Below are 26,398 nucleotides of genomic sequence, written 5' to 3' on the forward strand. Positions count from 1 at the left end.
AAATGAATTTGAATATGCAAATGAGCTATACACTAATCGAATATACATGTACCGTAAATTCCGGACTATAAGCCACGGCTTTTTTCCCGTTTTTTGGCCCCTGCGGCTTATATAACGGTGCGTCTTATCTATGGATTTTTTCAGAAAAAAAAAAAAAAATACAAATAAAATCTCTCTTTTTTAGCACTCTTTCTAACTATAAATCCACTTCTGTTTTAATTTCCTCTCTTGCCCTCTTTTCACCACACCGCGGACACTGTGTGCACTGTAAAAATAAACAACGGTGGTGTTGTGTTATGTTGTTTTGTTGAAATGTTACGGTAATACGGTAAATGGGAGCTTCCTCAAACAGCCATCTCTTTCCCGACAATCCCCTCTGTGCGTGACCACTTACATATGGTAATTACGGTAAGCAAACGGACACTCGGCCATCAACTCCCTCCCCCGACTACCAGGAGAAAATCACAAACTTCGGCGAATTCACACAAAGGAAGATCAAGGAATATTCACAACAAGACGAGCAGTAGAAGCAACACTCTCACTTACCATGGGGAAGGTACGCAGAAATTCACACGACGCAGCTTTCAAGTTGAAAGCAGTCAATCTCGCATTAAAAGAGGGAAACAGAGCAGCCGCGCGTAACCTGGGCATCGATGAGTCAATGGTGAGGCGTTGGACGGTGCAGCAGGAGGAACTGTCTCTGGAATATTATAGGAGTGTGAAAACATCCACAATCACCAACGGGTTCCAAAACGCTGGACTGCTGCGGGATGAAGAGGATGACGCCGCCACAGCTGGCGCTGAGGGCCGTCAGAGGCTTCAGAGGCTGTTCGATGCCGACAGTGACGAAGAGGAGTTCGTTGGTTTTGAGTGACAATGAAGGAGAGAGGAGAGTGGTTGACGAAGCCACCCTGAACCTGTTCGTTTCCGACACTGAAGATGAGGACTTTGGTGGTTTCAGTACGCAGGAAGAAGAGGAAGACGAGGATTAGTGACTTGACTTCTCTGGTTACAGGTTTGCTGCACATATAGCCTATTGTTGTGTGATTTTGTCTGGGGATTAGTGACCTGACTTTTGTTTTGTTTTGTTGAAATGTTAATAAATGGGAGCTTCCCCAAACAGCCATCTCTTTCCCGACATTCCTCTCTGTGCACGAACCCTTTCATATGGTAATTAAACATCAAAACACCCGCGGCTTATAGACCGGTGCGGCTTATAGAAGAAAAAAATAGTCAATTTTGGTCCCGCGGCTTATAGACCGGTGCGTCTTATAGTCCGGAATTTACGGTAGTCTACCCAAAATATACCCGCATAGGAGTAAAGGAAAAAATGAAGCCTATCACAATCAAACCTCACACAGTGAAAGTATACATGAAAAGGAACTTTTTTGTTTTACAAGTTTCTTGGAAAAATCTATTTTAAATATGCAAATGAGCTCAACACTAGGCCTAATTGACTTGTCCAATAAGCCATAAAGTCACAAGTAAAACAGGGGCCAAATAACTAACACATTCAAACACGATTTCAGACGGACAAGCCCGTCTTTATTGTCACACGATTACAATCAACACATGCACGGACGGCCACAACACACACATGCTGACGGTGGCCGGTGAAATTTGTCCTCTGCATTTAACCCATTTGTCCTTTCCTCCGGGGGGCAGGCCAGGAGCAGTGGTCACTTTTCTCGTACAGCGCCCGGGGACCAACTTCGGATGTTGTCGTCACTGGTCGGATGACGATGACGATCTGATCTTCTGCATGTTTTTAATGGGGGGGGGTTATATACGGAGGAACCCCCCTGGGGGAGCACGGGGAGAACATGCAAACTCCACACAGACAGAAAGGCCCTTTACGACGAGATACCCCACCTGGGCAGTAGGCACTGAAGATATGGGGGGGAACACAACCACAGCGCCCACAGTGTCCCAGGCGAGAATCGAACTCAGGACCTTCTGACTGCAAGGCGACAGCTCTACCACTGAGCCACCGTGCCCCCTTGTCTATTCAGTAAGTTAACCTATGCATAAACAAGATAAATTTGAAGTCACTTGCCACACTTACCTGGGTCAGTTGCCACAAAAAGACTTATATATATATATTCCCCCCCCCCTCCAGATTTTTTATCCTATTTTGTCCCCCATTAGTGCTCATTTGATTTCTCAATCCTGGTTGCTACTCCATCCTCTGCCGATCTGGGGAGAGCCGAGACTGGCTCCATGCTTCCTCCGAGACATGGGCAGTCAGTCAGCCGCTTCTTTTCACCTGACAGAGGAAGCTTCACCGGTAGGACATAGCACGTGGGAGGTTCACGCTATTCCAACCAGTTCCCCTCCCTCTGAACAGGCACCCTTAACGACCAGAGGAGGAACCACACTAGCAACCAGGATATTGCATGTTTTTGTGAAGGGGGTTCCTATATGAAGGAAACCCCCGGGAGGCACGGGGAGAACATGCAAACTCCACACAGAAAGGCCCTTTTGCCGACCCCACCCGGGCAGTGGGCACTCGAGGACATGCGGACGGGCACGCATTCCTTCAGCATTCACCTCGTCCACAGGTGGGAATCGAACCCACGACCTTCGAGCTGTGAGGCGATAGTGCTTACCACTGCACCACCGTACCTCCCCAAAAAAAGCTGTTGCTAGCTTCTCATAACACTGCAAAGCTACTTTACAAACGGTGGAAGTCTGATGTGTGGCCCGCCTGGTCTGAAATGCTTGCTTACTACAAAAAGATAAGCAGTTTTGGTGTCTGGCAAAATTATTTAAAGAGCTGGAATGTCTGGAAAGTGTGTCTATCTGGTTTTTCATCTGTCTTCTGTGTGAGAGTGAATCGTTTAGTTGGTAAGAATGACTTCTGCCTGTTATCTCGTAATCTTACCAACAATACCAATTATTTGTAAATCTACCAGCCCAAAATGTAATCTCACCACGTTACTAATGACTAAGATGGCTATTCTGACTTTCTGTCATGTCATTAGGTTAGGCTTGTTCGCAAATAAAAAATAATAATTTAGAAAGCAACTGGAGGCAAGATTGTGCAATCAATTCTTAAGGTCAATATAAGTCTTTTGTGGCAAGTGACCCAGGTAAGTGTGGCAAGTGACTTCAAATTTATCTTGTTTATGCATAGGTTAACTTACTGAATAGACATGAATGTGTTAGTTATTTGGCCCCTGTTTTACTTGTGACTTTATGGCTTATTGGACAAGTCAATTAGGCCTAGTGTTGAGCTCATTTGCATATTTAAAATAGATTTTTCCAAGAAACTTGTAAAACAAAAAAGTTCCTTTTCATGTATACTTTCACTGTGTGAGGTTTGATTGTGATAGGCTTCATTTTTTCCCTTACTCCTATGCGGGTATATTTTGGGTAGCCTATATTCGATTAGTGTATAGCTCATTTGCATATTCAAATTCATTTTCAAAGAAACTTGCAATACAAAAAATGTTACTTTTCATGGATACTTTCATTGTATAAAGTTTTATTTTGATAGGAGTAAAGGAAAGAAATAGCCCCATTGGGGTGTATTGTTGTCTGGCCTTACTGGCACACATCTTGGATTGATGAGAATTAAACATATTTCCTCAACTAGGATTTCTTAGGACTTTTAGTATGTTGTTCTGGACACCTCATAGAAATGATCTAAGCTGCAAAAAATTATTTTACAATTAGTTTGTTTTTTGGTTCCAAAATGAGTTACTTTGCCTGGACTATTAGGTAGTTCATTCCACCACCGGGGAACAACAGAGGAGAAGAGCCTGGTGAGTGAATTGGGTGGTGGAAGTGAGAGGAATCTTTCAGTAGTGGAACGTAGTGGACGGAAGGGGGCATAGGGTTGGATGAGGGAGTTTAGGTAGGTTGGGGCTGTATTTGTCAGGGTTTTGTATGCACGGATTAGGGCCTTGAAGTGAATTGGGGCGGCCACTGGGAGCCAGTGGAGGGAGATGAGGAGGGGTGTGACGTGGGTTCTGTTTGGCTGGTTGAAGATGGTGCGTGCTGCTGCGTTCTAGATCATTTGGAGAGGTTTGGATGTGGATGCAGGAAAGCCAGCCAGTAGGGAATTGCAGTAATCGATGCGTGGAAGCACAGCGTCTTGAAACGTCAGGGACGATGATCATACGCATGTTAAAAAAGAAAAGAAAGGAGTTCAAGGGTGCGAGGGACACACACACACACACACACACACACCTTACCTTGCTCTTGGGGGGCTGCATGTAGGCCTTGAGTCGTAGTCGGAGGTCGTGTGCGGTATCCATCAGGTACTGAGAGGAACGCATCAGAACCTCGTCGACTGGTCCCGCCACGGGCCATGACGCCTTCATCAGAGTACTGGCCTATCAGGGAGGGAGGGACGGGTGAAAGAATGGCAAAGACAGCTGTCAATTAATTTTCCAGGAGAAATACGAAAGTTTGCACTGGTGTTGAGAACAAGAGCACATTACAATCTCATCAACTGGGCAGGTACAGGTCACACCATCTTCATAACAAAACTAGGTAGTAGTGGACAATGTTAAGGCAAATGTAGAAAAACGGTAAATCTGTACATTTCCCGTGAAATCTAGATACATTTCTCAACAGGCCGATAAATAATCTGTACATTTCCCAGGAACTCTGTGCATTTCCCAGCAGACCGGGAAATGTGGATAAAAATACCTGACCCGCCTGACCCAGTCTGTCTTATCTGGCATTTATGTGTTTTTAAAACGTTTGATGGAAAATCAACATGACATCCATTTGAAGCACAGCAATCCTTTAGATGTGATGACTTCTAGCATTAGAAACACGCTCAGTGTACTCAGTGCTGTTGGGAGCGTGCGATGGCGTGTGCTTTCCTTTCAGGAAAATGAGAAAAAGAAGGCAGTGCTGTGAAGACAGGGCCCTGGTGGGCAGGTAAACCAAGTCTTGCACAACAGAGGAAACAGAAGTGTTGGTAGTGTGGTGGCGGCTGTGGCTCAGGAGGTAGAGCGCGTCGTCCACCAACCAGAAGGTCGGTGGTTCGATCCCCGGCTCCTCCAGTCGGCATGTCGAAGTGTCCTTGGGCAAGACACTGAACCCCAAATTGCTCCCGATGGCTGTGCCAGCACCCTGCGTGGCAGCTGGCCGCCTTCGGTGTGTGAATGGGTGAATGTAGGCACATTGTAAAGCGGTTTGGATAAAAGCGCTATATAAATGCAGACCATTTACCATTTAGTGTAGGAGGGTGATAGGGATAACATTTTTACATTTCTTGTGATGATGCTTGGAACTATGGCACTTGTATGCCTGTCTACTGCCTATTGTCTGTCTTTTTAAAGTTGTGTGAGTGACTCTCTCTGCAACCAAATCTACTTACGGGTACAAATAAAGTAACCTTGACATTTTAGGCATTTCACACACATTTAGCAGCATTGAACCACAGCTCATGTGGTCTTACATGAAGCCTATATAGAGAGTCAAAGTCCCTCCCCTTCCGGTCAGACCCTATGCGCACCAGCGTCTTAAAAAAGTATGAATGGTGGTGAACAGCGAGATGATACTTTTTTTTTATATTGTTTGAATTATGCCACGGGGTACAAGTAGGGCATTCACAGACTAGTCGACTATTAAAACCACTAGTCGACACTGTGCTTAGTAGTTGACTAGTCGTTTAATTTTTTTTTTTTATCTTTAAGAAAGAACATGAGGTATCTACATGACATACATGGACTATCATATCCCATATCCCCCACAAAGAACATCAAAACACAACAAAACAAAACAAGAAAACTGCATAAGATACACAATAATCCAAGAACAAACAAGACTATTGGACAAACAACCAAACAAAAACAATGCATTCAAAGTAAATACATAGATCTTGCCCTGTTGGCAGCTAGGAAATGCATAGCTTTAAATTGGAAAGCATCCAATCCCCCAGCTGTAGTTCACTGGTGGAATTAACTCTCAAGCTACCATACGTTGGATAACATTTACTACAAGAGCAAAGGCAGATTCTTAGACATCCCCAAAATATGGCAACCACATACAGAGTTTGACTTTAAGAACTTTTTACCCCAGTGTCATTAGGCTTATCAGGATAGGAGCTGAATGCATTGTTTTTGTTTGGTTGTTTGTCCAATAGTCTTGTTTGTTCTTGGATTATTGTGTATCTTATGCAGTTTTCTTGTTTTGTTTTGTTGTGTTTTGATGTTCTTTGTGGGGGATATGGGATATGATAGTCCATGTATGTCGTGTAAATACCTCATGTTCTTTCTTAAAGATTTTTTTTTTTTTTTTTTTATTAAATGTTTTTTAACACATTGAGTGCCAGCCATTTTTTCAATCCTGTAGGTAAGTTGTGCCAGGTTTTTTTTTGAGGATTCTGGCTCATTTTACAAGAGCCGAGGATTATTTTCTGTTAAGAATTCGTGAACACCAATCATCTAAAAATAACTAATAGAATGTGTGCTTTCTCTGTCTAAAAGAGTTAGTTTGCAGAGTTAGTAGTTATGTAGATATTAGCCGTTGAGTACAGCATGGTTTCAGAGATTTTGGAGATAAATGGATTTTTAGAACCACCTCACGTGCCTGTGATTATGGGTGCCCTTGTCTCCCACTCTGTGCGCTCTCTCTCTCTCTCTCTCTCTCTCTCTCTCTCTCTCTCTCTCTCTCTCTCAAGCTACCATACGTTGGAGAGAGAGAGTGTGTGTGTGTCTCCAAACTCCTCCCTCCGTCTGTGCTGCGGAGTGCTCTGCTGCTGGGAGTTTGCAGCGAGTTGAGCAGCCTCTCTCCCTGGCAGCGAGTGTGGATAGGTCTCACTGTCTCTTGGGTTTGAGAGCCCCGATTAAGCCCCGTGCGACTCTAGGCTTTATGCTGCTCACCCAGTCCATTTCTGGAACCCCCCACCGCAGCAGCGCGAAGCGTCCCCGCCTACAGTATGAGAATGAGGCTCCTTCGTTTCTGACTGTAAAATCGCCAAGCCATTTCCGCGGGAGGCGGCTGCTTTTGGTCCACGGGTCCCGTGGCTGTGGCTTTCTCTCTGTCTCTGTCTGGAGAGAACTGTCGCCACTTAGTGGTCGGTAAAATAGATTATACACATTCTCTTGCTCCAATAGTGATCTCGAAGATGTAAAAGGGGTTGATTGATGTCCCACCGTCAAAAAAAAAAAATGTTTATGTAAGACGAGATAGCTCGTCTATGGCACTTAACCGCTGGATTATGTAAGACGAGATATCTCGGCTATGGCACTCAACGTGTTAAAAACGACTAGTCGACTATACTACCTTTAAAGACGACTAGTCGACTAGTAAAATTCACTAGTCGTGAATGCCCTACGGGGTAGACATATGTTTGTCAATATAAAAGATAACTTTGCAAGTCAAGAAAGTCGCACTTTGTGGGAAAACTGTGGCACTATAAGTTATAAATCAGAAAGACTACGCACAACCAGTCGCGTAAGTGACGTCTCTCCCGTCAGGCGAGGTTGGTGTTGGTGTGACATATATTGTGCGAGACGAGAGATGTAGTTGATTGAGCACTTTCATACAAAACTAAACGTTACATTTCAGTTTCACGACAAACTGCGACTTTCTTGACATGGACTACTTGTCTTTTAAATTGACATTTTCATGGCACAATTCAAACGGGTATGGAGAGCAAATGCCAATAGGTTGGCCAGGGAGTGCTGCTTCACAACTGCAGGTGTCAAAAAACAGGTGCTCATTGGATCCAAGGGCAAATCATGAGATCAAAGATGGTTAGACTTGTGTTCAGCTTAGTGATCAAAAAAGTCATAACCAAAAAACTTCCAAGGCACACTGTTTTGCAAAATTAAAACGCCTTTAATATAATGGCTTCACGCCTACGCGTTTCAACATAGTCTTAGTCAGAGCATAAAAACAAGTGACATCTCATTCACAGAAATACTATTTCTGGTTTCTGCTGCAGCCAATCAGAGTACTACTACTGCCCTGATGAAGACTGTATGTTGAAACGCAGAGGCGTGAAGCCATTATGTAGGTCTGTCCCCACGAGGTCGTCGATGCTGTCATACAGTTCTATTTCACTACTGTTGACAAAATGTACCATTGTAAGTAGGGATGTTCATTTTGAAAAATTTCCATAATCGAAAATCGGGGAAAATTAACGATCAATTATCGATTATCGATCATATCAATAATAATATTTTTTTAACACACAATGACGTGTTTTTACGTCAAACTAAATCCAACGGTTGACTGCCAATGACGTGTTTTTACGTCAAAAAAAAATCATTTTTTTTTTTTTGGCGGTGGGACGTTGATCTAACCCTTTTACGTCTCCTATACCAATATTGGAGGTATTGAATGTGTATAATCTATTTTACCGACCCACTGAGTGGCGACATGTCTCTCCACAGTAGAAAGAGGCGAGCCAAAACTGGAGGGAAAAGCGCGAGGAAGCCGTTCTCATACAGTAAAATGGATGGCGAAAACGCTTTCACTTTCGCGCTGACGCACAGCGGTGGCAACGGTGGGGGGTTCCAAGAATAGACTGGATGCACACTTAAATAAGCCCAGAATCGCAAGAGCTTCATCAGAGCTCTCAACCGGACCGCCAAGAAACGAGCGAAACCCATCCAGCGAGCCCCATCCAGACTGCCAGGCAGCAGCCATCAGCAGCAACTCGTTTGTCACAGACCCGCTGCAGAGCCAAGGAGGGCGGAGGAGAACGCCCACGGAGGGAGGAGTTGGAAGCAGAGGGGGGTTTCCTGCTGTTATGGAGGAAATTACTGTTCAAAACTATTGTTTAGATGTCTGACGTCTTACTGATGCCAAAAATGAATGGTTAAAGTGACTGTTCTATCGAATTTCACAAAAAGCCGTTTATCTCAGAATAAATTTCCAGACGCTGAAACCATGCTGTATTCAACTGCTAATGCTTACATAACTACTAACTCTACAAACTAACTCTTTTAGACAGAGAAAGCACACATTCTATTAGTTCTTTTGAGATATTGTGTGTTCACAAAATCTTAGCAGAAAAGAATCCTCGGGTCTTGAAAGATGAGCCAGAATCCTCAAAAAAAAAAACTCTGGCAGAACCTACCTACAGTAAAAAAAAAACGGCTGGCAGTGAATGTGTTAATATATATATATATATATTTTTTACAAAATGAATGCCTATGGCAGAAAATATGAAAGACAACGTGTTCTCCTCAATGAACTCTTTATTTCAATGTGTCTCCTCTCCAACACTCTGCTGTCCCCGGCGCATGCCGGTGTGAATTCCCCATGTTTAAAACAGTTTTGTTGGCACAAAGGCCCGTGCCCAGCCAGAAAACTAGAGACTATATGAAGCTCCACCTCACGTTAGTCGGCTGTGCAATGGAGTGGGGCGAGGAGGAACGAATTCCACCCAAACCTAGTCCACAAAAAAAAATATATATATATATAACAAAATCGATAAAAATTCCACATGATGGATTCCATTCCTTAACGACCAATTATCGATTTTCGATAACTGATGAACATCCCTAATTGTAAGTCACTTTTGCATAAAAGCGTCTGCGAAATGACGTAATGTAATGTACGTCCAAACGAAAGAAAGTGGCGAAGTTGCCGACGATGTCACACCGATGACATCATCAGTGAGTGATGTCACTCAAGCAATGGGTTTTGCTGCATTCATTTGTGGTTGGAGGTGGGATGTGGCAAGTTGGAAACAAGTTATCTCCGACCTACATGTAAGTGCGTTCAAGCTTCAAGTCGCAAAAACCAAGGATGCTAATAGCATAAGCTATTACACAGCTAACAGCTAATAACAACATTAACGTTTAATAGTATGGATTTAACAAACTATTGTATTGGTATGCTGATTGAAAAAAAAAAATGCAATTGTTGAAAAAAAAAAGAAAAAAAGTCAAGAATATGTTTTAATACAATACTTTTTTCACCAATACCATGGGTGGCCATGTTGAAATGATGTGAAGACAACTAGAGGTTGAGAAATCATACCCGAGTTTGCGAGTAGGAACTCCGAGTTAACGCGCCATTTTATTTTATTTTTCCTAGTAGGAAGTGGTGATTTGCAACCTCCAAGTTATAATCGAATGCAGCCTTTGACCTTTCTTTTGACGTTAAGGTAAACACATTCCTTGGATGAGTCCTGAGGCAGCTTTGCTGGCGATGGAGGACAGAGAAGAGGAAGAGAAAAAATTGGGATAGCTGAGGAGGGCTGACTGGCAACGTTGGGAAACAATGGCTGTGTATTAAAAGCAAGGAATCGACCTATAGGTAGCATTTCTAGTTAGGAAGTTGTCATTTTAAGTTTTAGGCTGTCTGAAACAGGTAGAATACATTATTTGCAACCTTTGTAAGTACATATTTTTCACTCATTTCCGGAGCATGCAATGACTGGTTCCTTAGGTGGGGTAGGATATCCCATAATACCGTGCAACCCTGCTAACTGACAAAGAATGAAACTAGCCCCAAACTTCCATTTTATGGTGGCGCCCAAAAGCCTCTTGCTAGAGAACAAAGTGACAATGTCCTGTAAAATAACAAACATCTATCACTTTCTTTTCATTTTTATTTTAAAATAATCAATAATGTCAAACATGACTTCAGTTTAGTGCGGATAGTGGTTTATACAGTGTCAGGAAAGTCACTTTTGACCGATAGTAGGAAGTATCCTAACTGACTGGAATCAGGACACTGCTAGCTAGTAGCCTAGCCTGGGGGAATCTGACGAATCTGTGTGCGCTCATGTTTTGCTCTGGCAGATGTGTTTGTGTTAGGCTATTCGCTAGGTAAGTCGAGCTAAAGCTTGAATTATACTTCAACGTGAGCCTCCAGTTGACAAGTAGACAGTCATATTCCAACGTCAGCTCAGACAGACACAGAGTGCAGGATGGCAGGGGAAAACTCCGCCTGGCTTCCCCCAGCGCGCAACGATACCTTGAGAACGTCTGAAATAAATTATTTCTCCGTCACCCACATTCAAACCAGGTACCTAATTAAGCAGGTACCTACTTAGGTAGCTAGGGGATAAGCAGCTTCCTTGCGTTTCATACACAGCCAATAGTTAATGGACTTGGGGTGATCCAAAAAAGTTCTTGCCTTTCTTTTTGATTTTGTCCAGAGTCTGGCGCTGCTGGCTCTCCCAGTTGGCCTTATGCTCCTCAAACTGCTTTCTCTTCTCCTCCACCTCCTTGGACTGGGCTTCAAGCTCCCTCTTCATGTGCTCCTGACGCCGCGGCAGCTCCGCCTCAGTGTCTATGAGCTTCTGCTCTTTCTCTTTGACCTTCTCATCCAACGCCCGATTTTGATCCTTCTCGTCTCTCTTCATCTTATCCACATGTCGTTGCTTCTCTTCCATCATCTGGTCCAGGGGGCTTTTGGTGGAGTGGCCTTGCCCTCCCACTATGTTGTTGTTGATCTCAGCAAGCTTCATGCTGCGGTAGTTCTCATAGTGAACAATATTTGTCTTATCCTTCAGGTCCTGCATGTGAGTTTTGATGAGCATGTCCCTGAGGATGGTGAAGTCGCAGTAGTCGCAGTTTTCAACTTCTGCCACACCCCAAGGGTACTGCCTCCCTCTGGCCTGCTTGCCGTTCACCTCGATGATGGTGTTGCTGCCTACTACAGCCAGTGGCACCTTGTCCTTTATCTTTGTCTTCTTCTTTTTCTTGTTGTCATCTTCGTCGGTCTCAGGAGCCTCGTAGATATCAATTTTATGGTCTTGGATTTCCTGCATGATCCGCTTCTTGAAATGTTGGCATTCGTCTGGGGTGAGGGTGTCTGCTTTGGCGATCAGTGGGATGACGTTGACCTTCTTGTGCAACCGTTTCATAAACTCAATGTCCAGCTGCCTCAGTCCGTGTCCCGTCGGGGCGATGAAGTAAAGGCAGCAATGTATTCGACTGTCGCGCACAGGACGTCTGTTCACCCGTGACTCCAAGTTCAAGTAGTCTTCAAACTTGCTGTCTATGTGATCGATAACTGGCTGCCAGCAGTTGCTGTTGTCTACGGCATCTCCGAACCCCGGGGTGTCGACTATCGTGAGCAGGAGCTGCACGCCACCTTCTATTACTACAACTTTCGACTGCTCCACCTTCTCAGTCTTTTTGATTCGGGCTGAAGGTCCAGGATACTCTGCTGAATACAGGTCTGTTAGAAAGAGTGTGTTTATCAACGTGGATTTTCCCAGCCCTGATTCACCCACGACCATCAGGGTGAACTCGAAGCCCCTCTTCACAGACTTCCTTTTCAACTGGTCGGGTAGGGTTGCAACACCCACACCCTCCAGAATCTTCTTATTGGACATAACGTTGCCTTTCCCAGCCGTCTCAAAAACCAGATATATATATATAATATCACCAATGTCATAAATCACTGATGATGTCACAGTGATGAGGTCATCAATGATGCCATACAGTTATAGGCTCTGCCTGGTGGCACTATAGTGATGTCATATATCACCGATGCCATAAATCACTGATGATGTTACAGTGATGAGGTCATAGTCATACTCAAACAATTGTGATGTCATCAGTGATGATGCCATCATTGATGTCATCCAAGCAATTGTGATTTCATCAGTGATGTCATCAGTGAGTAATGTCATGACATTATGACATCATAACATTATGACATCATCAGTGATGTAATGCATGTTTGTATGTTTGTCTCACATCATCAGTGATGTTTCATACCCACTGATGATGTCATAGACATTGTGATAGTCAGGGATCCACAGGCCCAAAAGCTCAAGAAAATGGGTTGAACCTGACATGGCATGCTATACTTTTTGTTTGTGTTTTATCTCTTCATTTGGACATTAAGGTCCACTGAATGAAAGGTCTGCTCTGCCGGAAACCTCGCGAAAAAAAGTTGTGGCCATTTTTGTATATGAAGCCTTTATTTTTTGACCGAAAAATGTGAAAGAGTTATTTTTCCTCAAAGTCCTCAGTGGGTTGCGTAGGCTGTCAATAAATTCATCCCAGGTACACAGAACATGTGTGTTAACAACACCAAGTTAAGAAATACACTTACAAAACCTTTCCAAATGATTTATAGCCATTTTCTATTACAAAAAAGCACTTGTTTTTTGAATTTTCTCCATTATTTTCATCTTTACTTTGTTAGTAAGCAATTATATCCTGAAATATGACATCAGCCAATGTGTCATTCTTTTCAGCAGATATTATAGTCATTCCACACTAAGATTATTAAAATCAACCCAAAATCAATGGATCTGTGGTGATTTTATTACCTTTATGCTCGAAATTCCTGGAGACATGTTTTTAGTTTTAACAAAACCCTGTACCCCAAAGACAATACTTGTAACACAAGAAATTCAAAACAACAAAATTATTTTAATCACAAAATGTACACTGGATGACAAGCCAAGAAAACAATTATTGTTATACAGCTTTGGATAGATTGTGAACAGTATCTAGAAAACATTAAATTAAACATTAGCTGAACAAAATTATTGAACACAACACATTTAAAAAAGAAAGAAAAAAGACTGGCAACAAGGTCTATAATATAACAAAATTACCTTTGCAATGAACAAAATAACTCAATCACTGTCACTGTCTTCAAGTGTGAGTTCAATACTTGAACATTTATTGGGGTCCCCAGTGCAGAGACATGCGATGACACACTTGACATTGGCTCTCACACAAGAGCATCCTCGGGCACACATGCTTTTCTTGCAGTGACAGTATTTGGTGTGTTTGAATTCTGCAGGTTTTGCCTCCTTCAGCATCATGGTTGCCATCAGCTTACCACTGACAAGCTCTCTGCCGAAGTCAGTGGCAACAGGGTAGGTTGGTTGAGACATGTGTGCTCGCTTGCATACAGCCAACTGATGCAGGGCTCGGCGAAGGTGTAACTGGAATGAAGGCATCTTCGGTAGGTGGAAGGCAACGCATGTCTCCTTTGATATTGCCAAAGAGATGGGCTCGCAGTGCATCCAAATTACCACTGAAGTCACTCCTCTCATTCAGTGACACCATGTACCGCCTAACCGCTGTCACAACATCTTCTTTAACATCCAGGCTTTCCCCAGGGTTACCGTATCTGCACAGGGGCAGAAGGTCTTCCAGGTGATCAACGGCAGTTTTGTAGGCGTGCTTTTTTCCTCTTCTGTAGATAGCTCACTGTGTCACATCCAGTCAGTAGGTGCTGAGGAACATGGAGGAAAGATCTGCAGCTTGAACATCATTGTTCACAGGGCGTTTGCGATTGCAGGAGCAGGTAGATATCCATCTTCTTTACCCACAGCTCCTGCAGGCCATCCATGTGTGCAATGTAGTATATGCACATCATGATCACGTCTGTGTCAGTAGCCACCACTACAGCCCGTTTGTGGTGCAGATGTTGTAATGAGTATGCAATGTGGGCAAACATCCTGGTATCTGCCTCCTCATGCTTCTCACAGGATAGTTCTGGAAGCTCAACCTGACAATCTGCTTTTAACAGAACAGTGCAACCAGGATCACGGAAAATTACATGGATGGCCTGCAGGAGCTGTGGGTAAAGAAGATGCAATCGCAGACGCCCTGGCAGTGAACTATGATGTTCAAGCTGCAGATCTTTCCTCCATGCTCCTCAGCACCTAGTGCTCCGTAGTACAAGTATCACGTGTGAAATTCTTGTGCTGTAGGCTCCGTTACAACATAGTGCAAATAACAGTATAACAGTGCAAAAACAGGGCATATAGATGCAGTAAAACAAGAGAACAACAAGCAATAACAGTAAACTTTTCCTTTTCTTTTCTAGCGTAGACACCTTAAAACATAATTAAACATTCTGTTTGCACAGGTGCAAATAACATAGGCATAATTATCATATGTAATGGTAGCAGCTGCTACATGATTGTTTATTTGTGTGTGTTAAGGAGTCTCGTGGCCTGCGGGAAGAAACTGTCCCTCAGGCGATTTGTTCGTGCTTTTGGGACCCTGAGGGTAACAGGGAGAACAGGCTGTTGTGGGGGTGGTATGTGTCCTTGATGATCTTCAGGGACCTCCTGAGGCACCGCTGATTGTACAGTTCCTGTAGTTCTGGTAGCTCACATCCTGTTACTTGCTGGGCCACGCGCCTCACTCTTCTTAGCGCCCTGCGGTCCATGGTGGTACAGTTCCCCGTACCAGGTGGTGAAGCAGCCAGTCAGCAGGCTTTCAATGGTGCCTCTGTAGAAGTCCCTGAGGATTTTTGGCCTTAGCCCAAATTTCTTCAGGCGTCTGAGTCCGTGTAGTCGCTGTTGGGCCTTTTTGACAACGGTGTTGCCATGTCAGGTCCTGGTGGATGTTGACTCCCAGGTACTTGAAGCTGTCCACTTTTCCACCACTGTGCCATTGATGGTGATTGGGGGGTGTGCAGAATTCAAACACACCAAATACTGTCACTGCAAGAAAAGCATGTGTGCCCGAGGATGCTCTTGTGTGAGAGCCAATGTCAAATGTGTCATCGCATGTCTCTGCACTGGGGACCCCAATAAATGTTCAAGTATTGAACTCACACTTGAAGACAGTGACAATGATCGAGTTATTTTGTTCATTGCAAAGGTAATTTTATGTTATATTATAGACCTTGTTGCCAGTCTTTTTTCTTTCTTTTTTTAATGTGTTGTGTTCAATAATTTTGTTCAGCTAATGATTAATTTAATGTTTTCTAGATACTGGTCACAATCTATCCAAATTAAGCTGTATAACAATAATTGTTTTGTTGGCTTGTCATCCAGTGTACATTTTGTGATTAAAATCATTTTGTTGTTTTCAATTTCAAGTATTGTCTTTGGCGTACAGGGTTTTGTTAAAACTAAAAACATGTCGCCAGGAATTTCGAGCATAAAGGTAATAAAATCACCACAGATCCATTGATTTTGGGTTGATTTTAATAATCTTTAGTGTGGAATGACTATAATATCTGCTGAAAAGAATGACACATTGGCTGATGTCATATTTCAGGATATAATTGCTTACTAACAAAGTAAAGATGAAAATAATGGAGAAAATTAAAAAAACGAGTGCTTTTTTGTAATAGAAAATGGCTATAAATCATTTGGAAAGGTTTTGTAAGTGTATTTCTTAACTTGGTGTTGTCAACACACATGTTCTGTGTACCTGGGATGAATTAATTGACAGCCTACGCAACCCACTGAGGACTTTGAGGAAAAAAAACTCACATTTTTCGTTCAAAAAATAAAGGCTTCATATACAAAAATGGCCACAACTTTTTTTTGCGAGGTTTCCGGCAGAGCAGACCTCTCATTCAGTGGACCTTAATGTCCAAATGAAGAGATAAAACACAAACAAAAAGTATAGCATGCCATGTCAGGTCCTCTCAAATTTTGGGTGACTGGATCCCTGACTTGACATCACAGTGATGTCAGATTGAATCGTGATGTCATAAATCCTTCAGTGCTGAGGTCAATGACTCTTGCTCACAGCCCAGCCAATCCACCCACATGGACAAATGCCCAGTGATAAAACCATTGGAGGAGGACATGACTCCAACACCTTCTTCATGAGACTGGAGCTGGCAAGCACATATACCCAGAGCTGTCTTTTTTTACTTGGAGCACATACCCAGAGCTGTATTTTTTGACTTTGAGCCCATACCCAGAGCTGTTTGTTGACGTGGAGCCCATACCCAGAGCAGTGTTTGTTGACTTGGAGCCCATACCCAGAGCAGTGTTTGTTGACTTGGAGCCCATACCCAGAGCTGTTTGTTGACGTGGAGCCCATACCCAGAGCTGTTTGTTGACGTGGAGCCCATACCCAGAGCTGTTTGTTGACTTGGCGCACAAACCCTGAGCTGTTTGTTGACTTGGAGCCCATACCCAGAGCAGTGTTTGTTGACTTGGAGCACAAACCCAGAGCTGTTTGTTGACTTGGAGCACATACCCAGAGCTGTTTGTTGACTTGGAGCACATACCCAGAGCTGTTTGTTTACTTGGAGCCCATACCCAGAGCAGTGTTTGTTGCCTAGGGGCCGGCCGTCATCGATGAGGTGCTGACTGGAAGCTACGGCCAGCTCTTCCACCCTGAGCAGCTGATTACTGGGAAAGCAAGATGAAGCCAACAACTACACCCACGGGTTTTCCACTATTGGCAAGGAGATCAACCGCGTGGTTCTGGACAGGATCCATAGGCTGGCTGACCAGTGCACTGGTCAAGCCTGAACCTGCGGCAACAACATGGGAACAACATGCGAAAGACCGCTGAAGGCATACAAGCGCCCAGTGGGAGACAACTGCACTATAGGGGGATAGTAAATTTTTTATTATTGATATGACACCATTTTTGGGTCTGCTTAACGATCTGAGTCCTTATTGATACCACTATCAATACTTTTCTATTATTTGGTGGAAAGACGAAACAACAATAAATTCTCAACAGAATTGGTGCTTTTCAATTCAAATTATTAGGAAATTAATGTCTGTTTTTTTAATATTTGCTTTGATTAAAAAATATCTTGGCATTAGTACATTTTAGTACGTATTAGCCTACAACAAGCTGTTAGGAAGTTAAACAGAGAGTTTGTTCCAGTGGTCCTTTTCCCAATTAATAAACAAACCTCAAATTTGTATCTATGAGTGTGACAATTGAAATAATACAAATAAACATTCTTATAAAAGGCCCAATGCTCAATTTAATTATAAATAAAACAATATCCATATTGCAAAACACAAACAGGCAATGTATATTTTTAAGAACAAAGAAAATACTAATAACTATGTTTCCCACAGGAATTGGGGAGATTGTGGTGGGTGGATCTTGCTTGGACCCTTTTGGGGGGTCCGGTAAGAAAAATGTGTACATTTTAAACTAAAATGCATGAATCTGGTTGACTTTGAGAACACATTTAAGAGGCTAGAAGCCGCTAGATGTATGAAGAAAACATCAAATTACACAGCCTCTTTACTGTGCGGTGGTTTTTACAATGATGAAAAATTAAATGTCTCAAACTTCCATGATTGGAATTTGGAAACCCTCATTAGTGTTTTGCTTGCACCTGTGTTTATTCTGCCTTTTCGACACAAAATGGCCCCCGTGAAAAGTGTCTATTGCAAACACAAACAGTTGCTCCGTGGTGGCTCGACCACCAGATGTCCCTAAACAACAAGCTAACGTAGTTTAGCAAACAGGAGTGGCGATTCTGCCAAAAAGTGAGCCATTTGCGATTAGTTACATTCAAAAAGTTGACCGCAACCTGCCAGATAGTAGTAGTCACTAGTCACGGTAGCATTAATCCCTGGAAAGGCAATAAGCAGAGAGAGAGATAAAATGCCAGCGTTCAAAGTCTTGTTCACTCGTATTCAGCAAGCTAGCTAGTTTATCATTTTAACTTAGCCCAACTCATACAAGCTGCGGTGTGAAGGGCCTATTGGAAATGAAATGGATGATGGAACCGATGCTGACATGGACGGGTGTGAGAGTGAAAGTTGATCAGAGCCGACAGGAGACCGCACATGAAGCAATTGGTAGGTCATTTTTGTCAAATCAATGCAACGTTAGTTAGGACCAAAGCACAAACAACATTATTAACCGTGTAATCGTTAATTAAGTTATTTCATCTTTCAAAAGCTGAATCAGAGCACGTTAATTACGTAGCTTTACATGTTTTGACAGTGAAGGTCGGATGACAGGCGATTGAGGGGAAGAACAGACGTGCAGAAATATGCATGTGCTCTGCGCACGGCACATACATTACGATTGGGGGCGTGTGTGCGCGCACACATGACGATTGGGTGTGTGTGTGTGACTGGCTCCGAGGACCGAGTCCGATTGGTGCAGTTAACACGTTCACTGCCGTCGACGAGTTAACTCGTCAAAAAAACAACAACGGTTGACTACCGTCGACGAGTTAACTCGTCAAATTTTTTTTTTTTTTTTTTTTTTTGACGGTGGGACGTGGATCAAACCCTTTTACATCTCCTATAAAAATATGGGAGCTATTGAATGTGTATAACCTATTTTACCGACCCACTAAGTGGCGACAGTGCTCTCCAGACGAGAGAAAGCCGAGCAAAAACAGCAGGAAAAAGCGTGAGGAAACCATTCTAAATGGTTTGGCGAAAACGCTTTCGCGCTGGGAGCTGGCGCACAACGGTGGGGGATTCCAAAAATAGACTCTGGGTGCAACACACTTTGAAACACGTAGCAGAAAGCCCAGAATCGCACGCAGCTTCATCCCAGCTCACAACCGAAACGAGCCCGATCCAGACTCGCCCGACGAGCGGCCGCCAGCAGCCAGGCAGCACAGACAGGCAGCAGAGACTCGCCTGTGACACACGCTGCAGCCACCAGAGACACACCCACGGAGGGAGGAGTTTGAAGGAGAGGGGGGTGGGGGTGCTGTTATTTTGGAGGAAATTACTGTTCAGAACTATTGTTTAGATGTCTGATGTCTCACTGATGCCAAAAATAAATGGTTAAAGTGACTGTTCTGCCTGTTCTATCGAATTTCACAAAAAGGCATTTATCTCAGCTTTCCTTCTCAGACGCTGAAACCATGCTGTATTCAACTGCTAATGCCTACATAACAGAACATGATAAAAACTAACTCTTTTAGACAGAGAAAGCACACATTCTATTAGTTCTTTTGAGATATTCTGTGTTCACAAAGTCCTAGCAGAAAATAATCCTCGGCTCTTGAAAGATGAGCCAGAATCCTCAAAAAAAACCTTGGCAGAAGCTACCTACTGTATTGGAAAAACTGTTGGCAGTGAATGTGTTAATACAGCCTGCCTCAACTCACTAAAAATTAAATCTATAAAGTAACCCCGGTAGGCCAGAGGCCAGTAGGCAGAGAAATCACCAGCCACCGGGGCTTGAGGAACTCCCTGAGTCAGAATTACCTCTCTAATATAAATGTTATATTGCTGGCAAACAAACATATTAAGCGGTGCAACTGCTTCTATAAGTGGCTTTGTGTGTATGAGCACGAGAAGAGCATGATATTTATTCACCTGAAAAGTGACCTGAAGTCACCTGCTGTTTTTTGACATCACGAGATGTAGTCTCGCGAGATCTGGCGAGTGATGTCACTCAACTGGAAGTGATGTCATCAGTGATGTAACTCGAGCAAATGTTGAATGCATTTGCAATTGATCAACTGTGATGTCACTCGAGCAACTGTGATCTTATCTTAGTCACAATTTGTGACGGAAGTGATGTCAGGTGATGTCAGTCGGGCAGTTGTGTGTGTGTGTTGAATGCATTTGCAATGTCATGTGACCAGATTTGTGTCTGGATCGAGGACACAAGGAAGAGGTTGTGTGTGTGCAAAGTGATGTCACCCAACTGGAAATGTTGTCACGCAGTTGCTCGACTGTGATGTCATCAGGCAGTTGTGATGTAGTCACCTAAAAAGTCACTTGGATGTGATGTCACTCGGGCTTGTGTGAGTGCGTGTGTGTGTGTTGAATGCATTTGCAATTGCTCAAATTTGATGTCACTGGAGCAACTGTGATCTTAGTCACAATTTGTGATGGAAGTGATGTCAGTTGGGCAGTTGTGTGTGTGTGTGTTGAATGCATTTGCAATTTGCACAACTGTGATGTCACCCGAGACTTGGGCGTGTCAGCGACGAAAGATTTGGGGCATTTGAGTTAGAGGAATAACTCATTTTAAATTAACAGTTGTGATGTCATTATTCATTCTTAACCACCAATACTTGATCCTTTTCTCACTCACTCCTATGTCACCACCTGCTCTCCCTGCAGGGCTTGAAATTAACTTTTTTGACCACCTGCCAATCAGGGATTTCGCTACGATTTTTTCTGGCCAGCCAATGGAGAGGGCAACTATTGAAAAAAGATAGCTGTAGCCTAATCATTTCTTAAATACATAACATATTATTGCATAATTTTTAGCAAACGAAATCTTAATTTTAAATCATTTGATTTCAAAATAATTATCTAACTATTCACTGCGGTCTGCGCTTGTAAGTGCAAAGGGAGCGAGCTGCACACCGCTCCTTATTTAATTAATTAGGTTTGGGTTTGCAGACCCATTAAGATTAATCAATAAAACACAAAAAACAAAAGCTATTATCCAATCGTCCAACAAATGTATTTTATTAGTGAATGAACTCGTCACAAACTTTGTGAACAGGGTTTGTCATATATTCCCGTTTAATTAAGCCTAAAGAAAGACACTGGCGGGCCTACATTAAATGTCTCTTTGCATCCAAGAACGTGAAATTAAATAACTTGAAAGATAATCTAAATTAACCCATTGATACCTGATGCAGCATTTGTGCTTGTATCCCTTTAAGACCGCGAACTGCGTATGACGCGGTTCGCGGTCTTAAAGGGATACACACACAAATGAGGGATATACACGCAAATGCTGCATCAGGTATCAATGGGCTAAGAAGTTGCCTACCTGCAACAAGCCAGAGATGAGACGTGCAGTCAGTCAAACTTTATAGCCTATATTTTCTGAAGCGGGTCTATATTGACAACGATGACGAGGGACTGCAGCTGGTTGACATGCGGGCGGGCATCCAACTCGCTTTCAGAATGGACTTATAGCCTACTTCACAAGATGAGAATATTTGCTTTACTTTAAACTGAAGGGCAAAGGTAAGAATATTAGCCTTCTGTTACCTGTAGCCTACATTTGAGAACGAAATCCCTTGTTGTGTGTTGTGAGCTTTGAGATGATGCTCCATAAAGTCGTTCAGACAAATAAATGAAAGCTGCCCATTAAATACTCCTTAAATGGCAAATCAACTGAGGTTCTATAGGTTAGGCATATTTATGCTGAAATGATGTTGACAATTAATGGCTAAATCAACGAACATAATAATAAGCTTTACAACCTGCAGATGACTTCTCTGTCGCTGCGAGAATTCTCACAATACGGCCGGCGGCAGTTTCTTCATGATCAGCGCTCCGCTACATGTGCAAAGCAAACTTGCGATTCTTATCAACCCAACTTTTCCTCGCTGTGGCGGCTTCTCATGGCTGGTTGGACCTTGTTCTGGACCATCATTACATAAAAAGAACTGGCCGAGGGATGTCTGTGTTGACATTTCGGTCTGTTGTGTCAAGCCAAAGCGCTGTCGGCTGCGGGATGCTGCACAGCTGCAGTGTGCGGCTTTTGCAGTTAAAGAGCATCTACTGTATTTTTTCCCTTTTTCAACCAACACTCAACATAACAGCGGGGCGAAAATATATAATATATTTAAGTCTATATTTAAGTTGTAGCTTATGGCAACATCACTGGTCACACAATATTGGGCTATTTTATATAATGGATTTATTTATTTGGCATTTCCAACCAGCTGCTTGAGCCGGCGACCTTTTAATTTGCCGGCCCACATCAACAAATACCAGCTAAACGGTAATCGTAACGGAATCCCTGCTGCCAATATGGCTGCTAGATTGTAAAGTTACCAGCCAATTAGAATTCCCACTAGCCATTATCTTTCTTGAAATAAACCAGAATATGAGTGGGTTAATTTAAGCATAAGTATCAGTAAGTGGCCCGGGATTCTCAAAGCCTGTGTTGAGGGTCACACAAGAACAAAAATGCACTCTTGAAGCTAAATATATTCAAAACCAATGAGTTAATTATTTAAAATTGTATTTCAAACTTCCTCAATGCAGAACAGTAATTTCTTACACATGAGATTACTTTTAGCCTTTTAGTCATCATGATTATTGAAAGGTATTCCATATTCAAGACTGAAATGTTATAACAAGTGGAGTATTGGCCAGAATGACATGAACATTTGGACACTTATTCAGTGCATATCTTGCATGTTGCGTTCAGGTGCACTGTATTTCTTTTATTTTTGCAATTCCAACGTGAGCGGCCCGCTATTTGGGGAACCCTGCCCTAGCCTAGCCATTCCCCCAAACCTCCCCTCGAGCCCCGACTCTCTACGACCTTACTATGCCTAGCTGTGGCCCCTTTTAGCTAGCTCCACTCCTTACCCTCACCATGGCACCTTCCACCACCCACACCCCCTATAATAATAATAATAATGGCTTTAATTTATATAGCACACTTTAAAATGTAAAACAAATCTCAAGGTGCTTTACAGTAGCTAAAATAGTAAAATAAATAAATAAAAATAAAATAAAATAAAAACAAGCTAAAAACAGCTAAAAGCTCCGAGCTAATAAAAAGCAGAGCGGAACAGGTGGGTTTTAAGGCTTGTTTTAAAAACAGCGAGGGATTTAGAGGCCCGAACAGTTCCTGGGAGTTGGTTCCACAGGCGTGGCCCCAGGGTGGAGAAGGCTCGGTCACCCATCGTTGCCAGCTTGGTGCGGGGGACAACAAGTAGGTTGAGGGTGTCGGATCTGAGTGACCGGGAGGGGGGCTTGGGGGGGAGGAGTTCTTGAAGGTAGGTGGGACCAGTGTGGTTTACTGCCTTGTAGACCAGGAGGAGGAGTTTGAAGGTGATGCGTTGATTGATGGGGAGCCAGTGAAGTGAGTGGAGGACAGGGGTGATGTGTTCTGACTTCCAGGTTCTGGTAAGAACCCGGGCGGCACAGTTCTGGACATATTGCAGTCTCTGGGTGGATTTGGTGTGGAGGCCTGCAAGCAGGGAGTTGCAGTAATCGATACGGGAGGAGACGAATGCGTGGACCAGTTTTTCTGCGGCGGCTTGGGGTAGGAGGGGTCTGAGCTTTGAGATGTTCCGGAGATGGTAGAATGAGGTTTGGCAGATGGATTTGATGTGGGTGTCAAATGACAGTGTTTGGTCAAGTTTGACACCCAGGCTGGTGACCAGTGAGGAGAGGGGGATGGAGTGTCCATCGATGGTGATGTGGATGATGCCGGCCTGTTTTATTTGGTGAGGTGTACCGATGAGGATGGCTTCAGTTTTACTCCCGTTGAGCTGAAGGGAGCTGTTGCTCATCCAGTGGCGGATGTCATTGAGGCCTAGCTACTCACAGACTAGTGACCTTGAACTTTGACCACTAAAATCTAATCAGTTCATCCTTGAGTCCAAGTTGACGCCAAATTAGAAGAAATTCTGCCAAGGCGTTCCTGATATCGCATTAACGAGCTTGAAAATGGTGTTCGTGAGGTCACAATGACCTTGAACTTTGACCACCAAAATCAAATCAGTTCATTCTTGTGTCCAAGTGGACATTTGAGGCAAATGTGAAGAAATTCCGTCAAGGTGTTCCTGAGATATCGCATTAACGGGGTTGAAAATGGTGTTCGTGAGGTCACAGTGACCTTAGACTCAGCTCTCAGTCTTAATCCGTTTCACTACATTAAGACTGAGAATATTATTATTTAAATCTTTTCATAACGTTAGGTGGTGCTGTTGGAAGCCTTGCATCGGAGAACCAATCATGAGTGTTGTGGGCGGGCCTGCTTTCTGGGGGCAGTGACGCTCATGCAGAACCGGTGTCTCGCAAAACATCGCCGCGTTTGCGAGAAACATATTAATCACTTAGAAACAAACATAACCTGTTAATAGGACGTGTTTCATCCGGCCCCGGGCGGGCTAGAGGTCTTTCCCCAGCGATAAGCCCGACTCTCGAGGCTAACGTTACAGAGCCTGCTGATGGGTTCACAGTAGCAAGCGGACCACTTCCGGGTAGGAAAAATTATTGTAAAATAAACAACAGGTATAAACTCTCTTTGCAGCACATCAGTGTCTTGCTCTATATTGGAACTATGAAACATTGCATTGCCGCTACCAAATAAAATTCTAATAAATAAATGTAGGCGTGTCTGCTGCCGGCCGTTCTTGCCGGGCTCGAAGAGACAGATTTTGACAATGAAATTCCCAGACGTTTGGTGGTTAGGTGGCGCTGCTCACCAAACGTCTGGAAACCGAGACTACAGTGACCTTGACCTGGATTTGATCACCAAAATGTAATCACATCAGTCCAAGTGGACGTTTGAGCCAAATTCAAAGAAATTATGTTAAGGCATTCCTGAGATATTGCGTTAACACGCATGAAACAGGCAGTCATGAGGTTACAGTGACCTTGAACTTTGACCACCAACATTGAATCAGTTTATACTTGAGTCCAAGTGTACGTTTGAGCCAAATGTGAAGACATTTTAAATATCGCGTTAACAAGCTTGAAAATGGTGTTCGTGAGGTCACAGTGCCCTTGACCTTTGACCACCAAAATCTAATCAGTTCATCCAAGTGGACGTTTGAGGCAAATGTGACGAAATTTCGCCAAGGCGTTCCCGAGGCGGAGATATCGCATTAACGAACATCGGACGGACAACGCAAAACCATAATACCTTCGGCTCGGCTATCACCGGCGGAGGCATAAAAATAGCCAAAATCACATTATTGATATTGGAGTATTCGGTCTTAAATATTGTGATATTTGATTTTGTCAATATTGCCTGGCCCTACATGCAATGCCAGTCAGATATTGAATCCCATATTGATCGCAGGGTCAGTACACAGGAGGACCTTTAGGTTTCTGGACCCCCGGGACGACCCCCAAGCCCATATATTTCTTACCTTACCCAGCAGACCCCAGGTGTATTCACAGAGGTGTGGGCATATGGGGGCCAGCAGCAGAGTCTGTCTCTCGATGAACTGGAAGACCAGGTCTCTGTGCATGCCCTCAATGGCCAGCTCCCTGTACTTGTCTTTGGCTGTCTGCACGCACGCACGCGCACACGCACGCACGCACACACACACACACACACACACACACACACACACACACACACACACACACACACACACAAATAGCTTAGAAAAGGCTTTCAGGAGTCATATTGATCACTAAATTACCTGACGTCTTCATAAGAATATGTCATATTATAGAGACAATATAGAGCAATATTTCATTAAATCCAATAAACCCATTCTACACCAATGAAAATAGCACATAACCCAGGATTTAACTTCATTCACTTCATTATTCTAATCTCTAGAGTATCCTATAATATTCATGTAATAAAATGTTTGAGGATTAGTGTTATGCCGATTGGTGATAGAATCGTATATCGACCGACACAATGGCTGAAATGACGATTGCTTTTCCCTACCCGATGTTGATCGCCCCGCCCCAGCGCGCCTGTGTGTCTCTCAGTGGCTGCTGCCTGGCGAGCAGAGAGCACTGAGTGCAGTGTGTGTTCAGACTACTTGTCAGTGAATAAACGCTACTACTGTATATTTAAACATGATTCTGATGTCCGCAATGAGCCTCATTAAGCAAATCTTTAATTACAAACCTGTTTGCTGTCGCTTTTGTCCATTGGCATTGGCGATATCAAAGGGTGGCAATTGGATGATCTGACTGTGGTCAAGATCGCACAACTCTAGGGACTCTCATCTATAAAATAACTAGAAATACTGCATTGCGGTTGTATGCCCCCGCCAACAATTGAGCAGTTTACATCCATGTCTGTCAAGACTCATACAAGCACAATTACGTTGAAGCCCAAGGCACAGTGGTGTAGCCATTCAGCATTATGGCACT

At 43.4% G+C, this 26,398-nt stretch overlaps 1 protein-coding gene and 1 pseudogene across 2 annotated transcripts in view; both read right to left on the reverse strand.

The window, feature by feature from the left end:
• The window catches only part of lars1b (leucyl-tRNA synthetase 1b), a 168,785-nt gene that overhangs the window by 53,131 nt on the left and 89,256 nt on the right, over positions 1 to 26,398 (reverse strand). The window contains 2 exon segments of the mRNA XM_083640958.1: positions 4,200 to 4,340; positions 25,429 to 25,569. Coding sequence (XP_083497084.1) covers positions 4,200 to 4,340; positions 25,429 to 25,569 — 282 coding nt within the window.
• Positions 11,030 to 12,247, reverse strand: LOC310784446 (septin-7 pseudogene; annotated as a pseudogene). The gene has a single exon. The product of its transcript is annotated as a septin-7 pseudogene (transcript).

Source organism: Poromitra crassiceps, assembly GCF_964638095.1.
Source record: "Poromitra crassiceps genome assembly, chromosome: 1".
NCBI lineage: Eukaryota > Metazoa > Chordata > Actinopteri > Beryciformes > Melamphaidae > Poromitra > Poromitra crassiceps.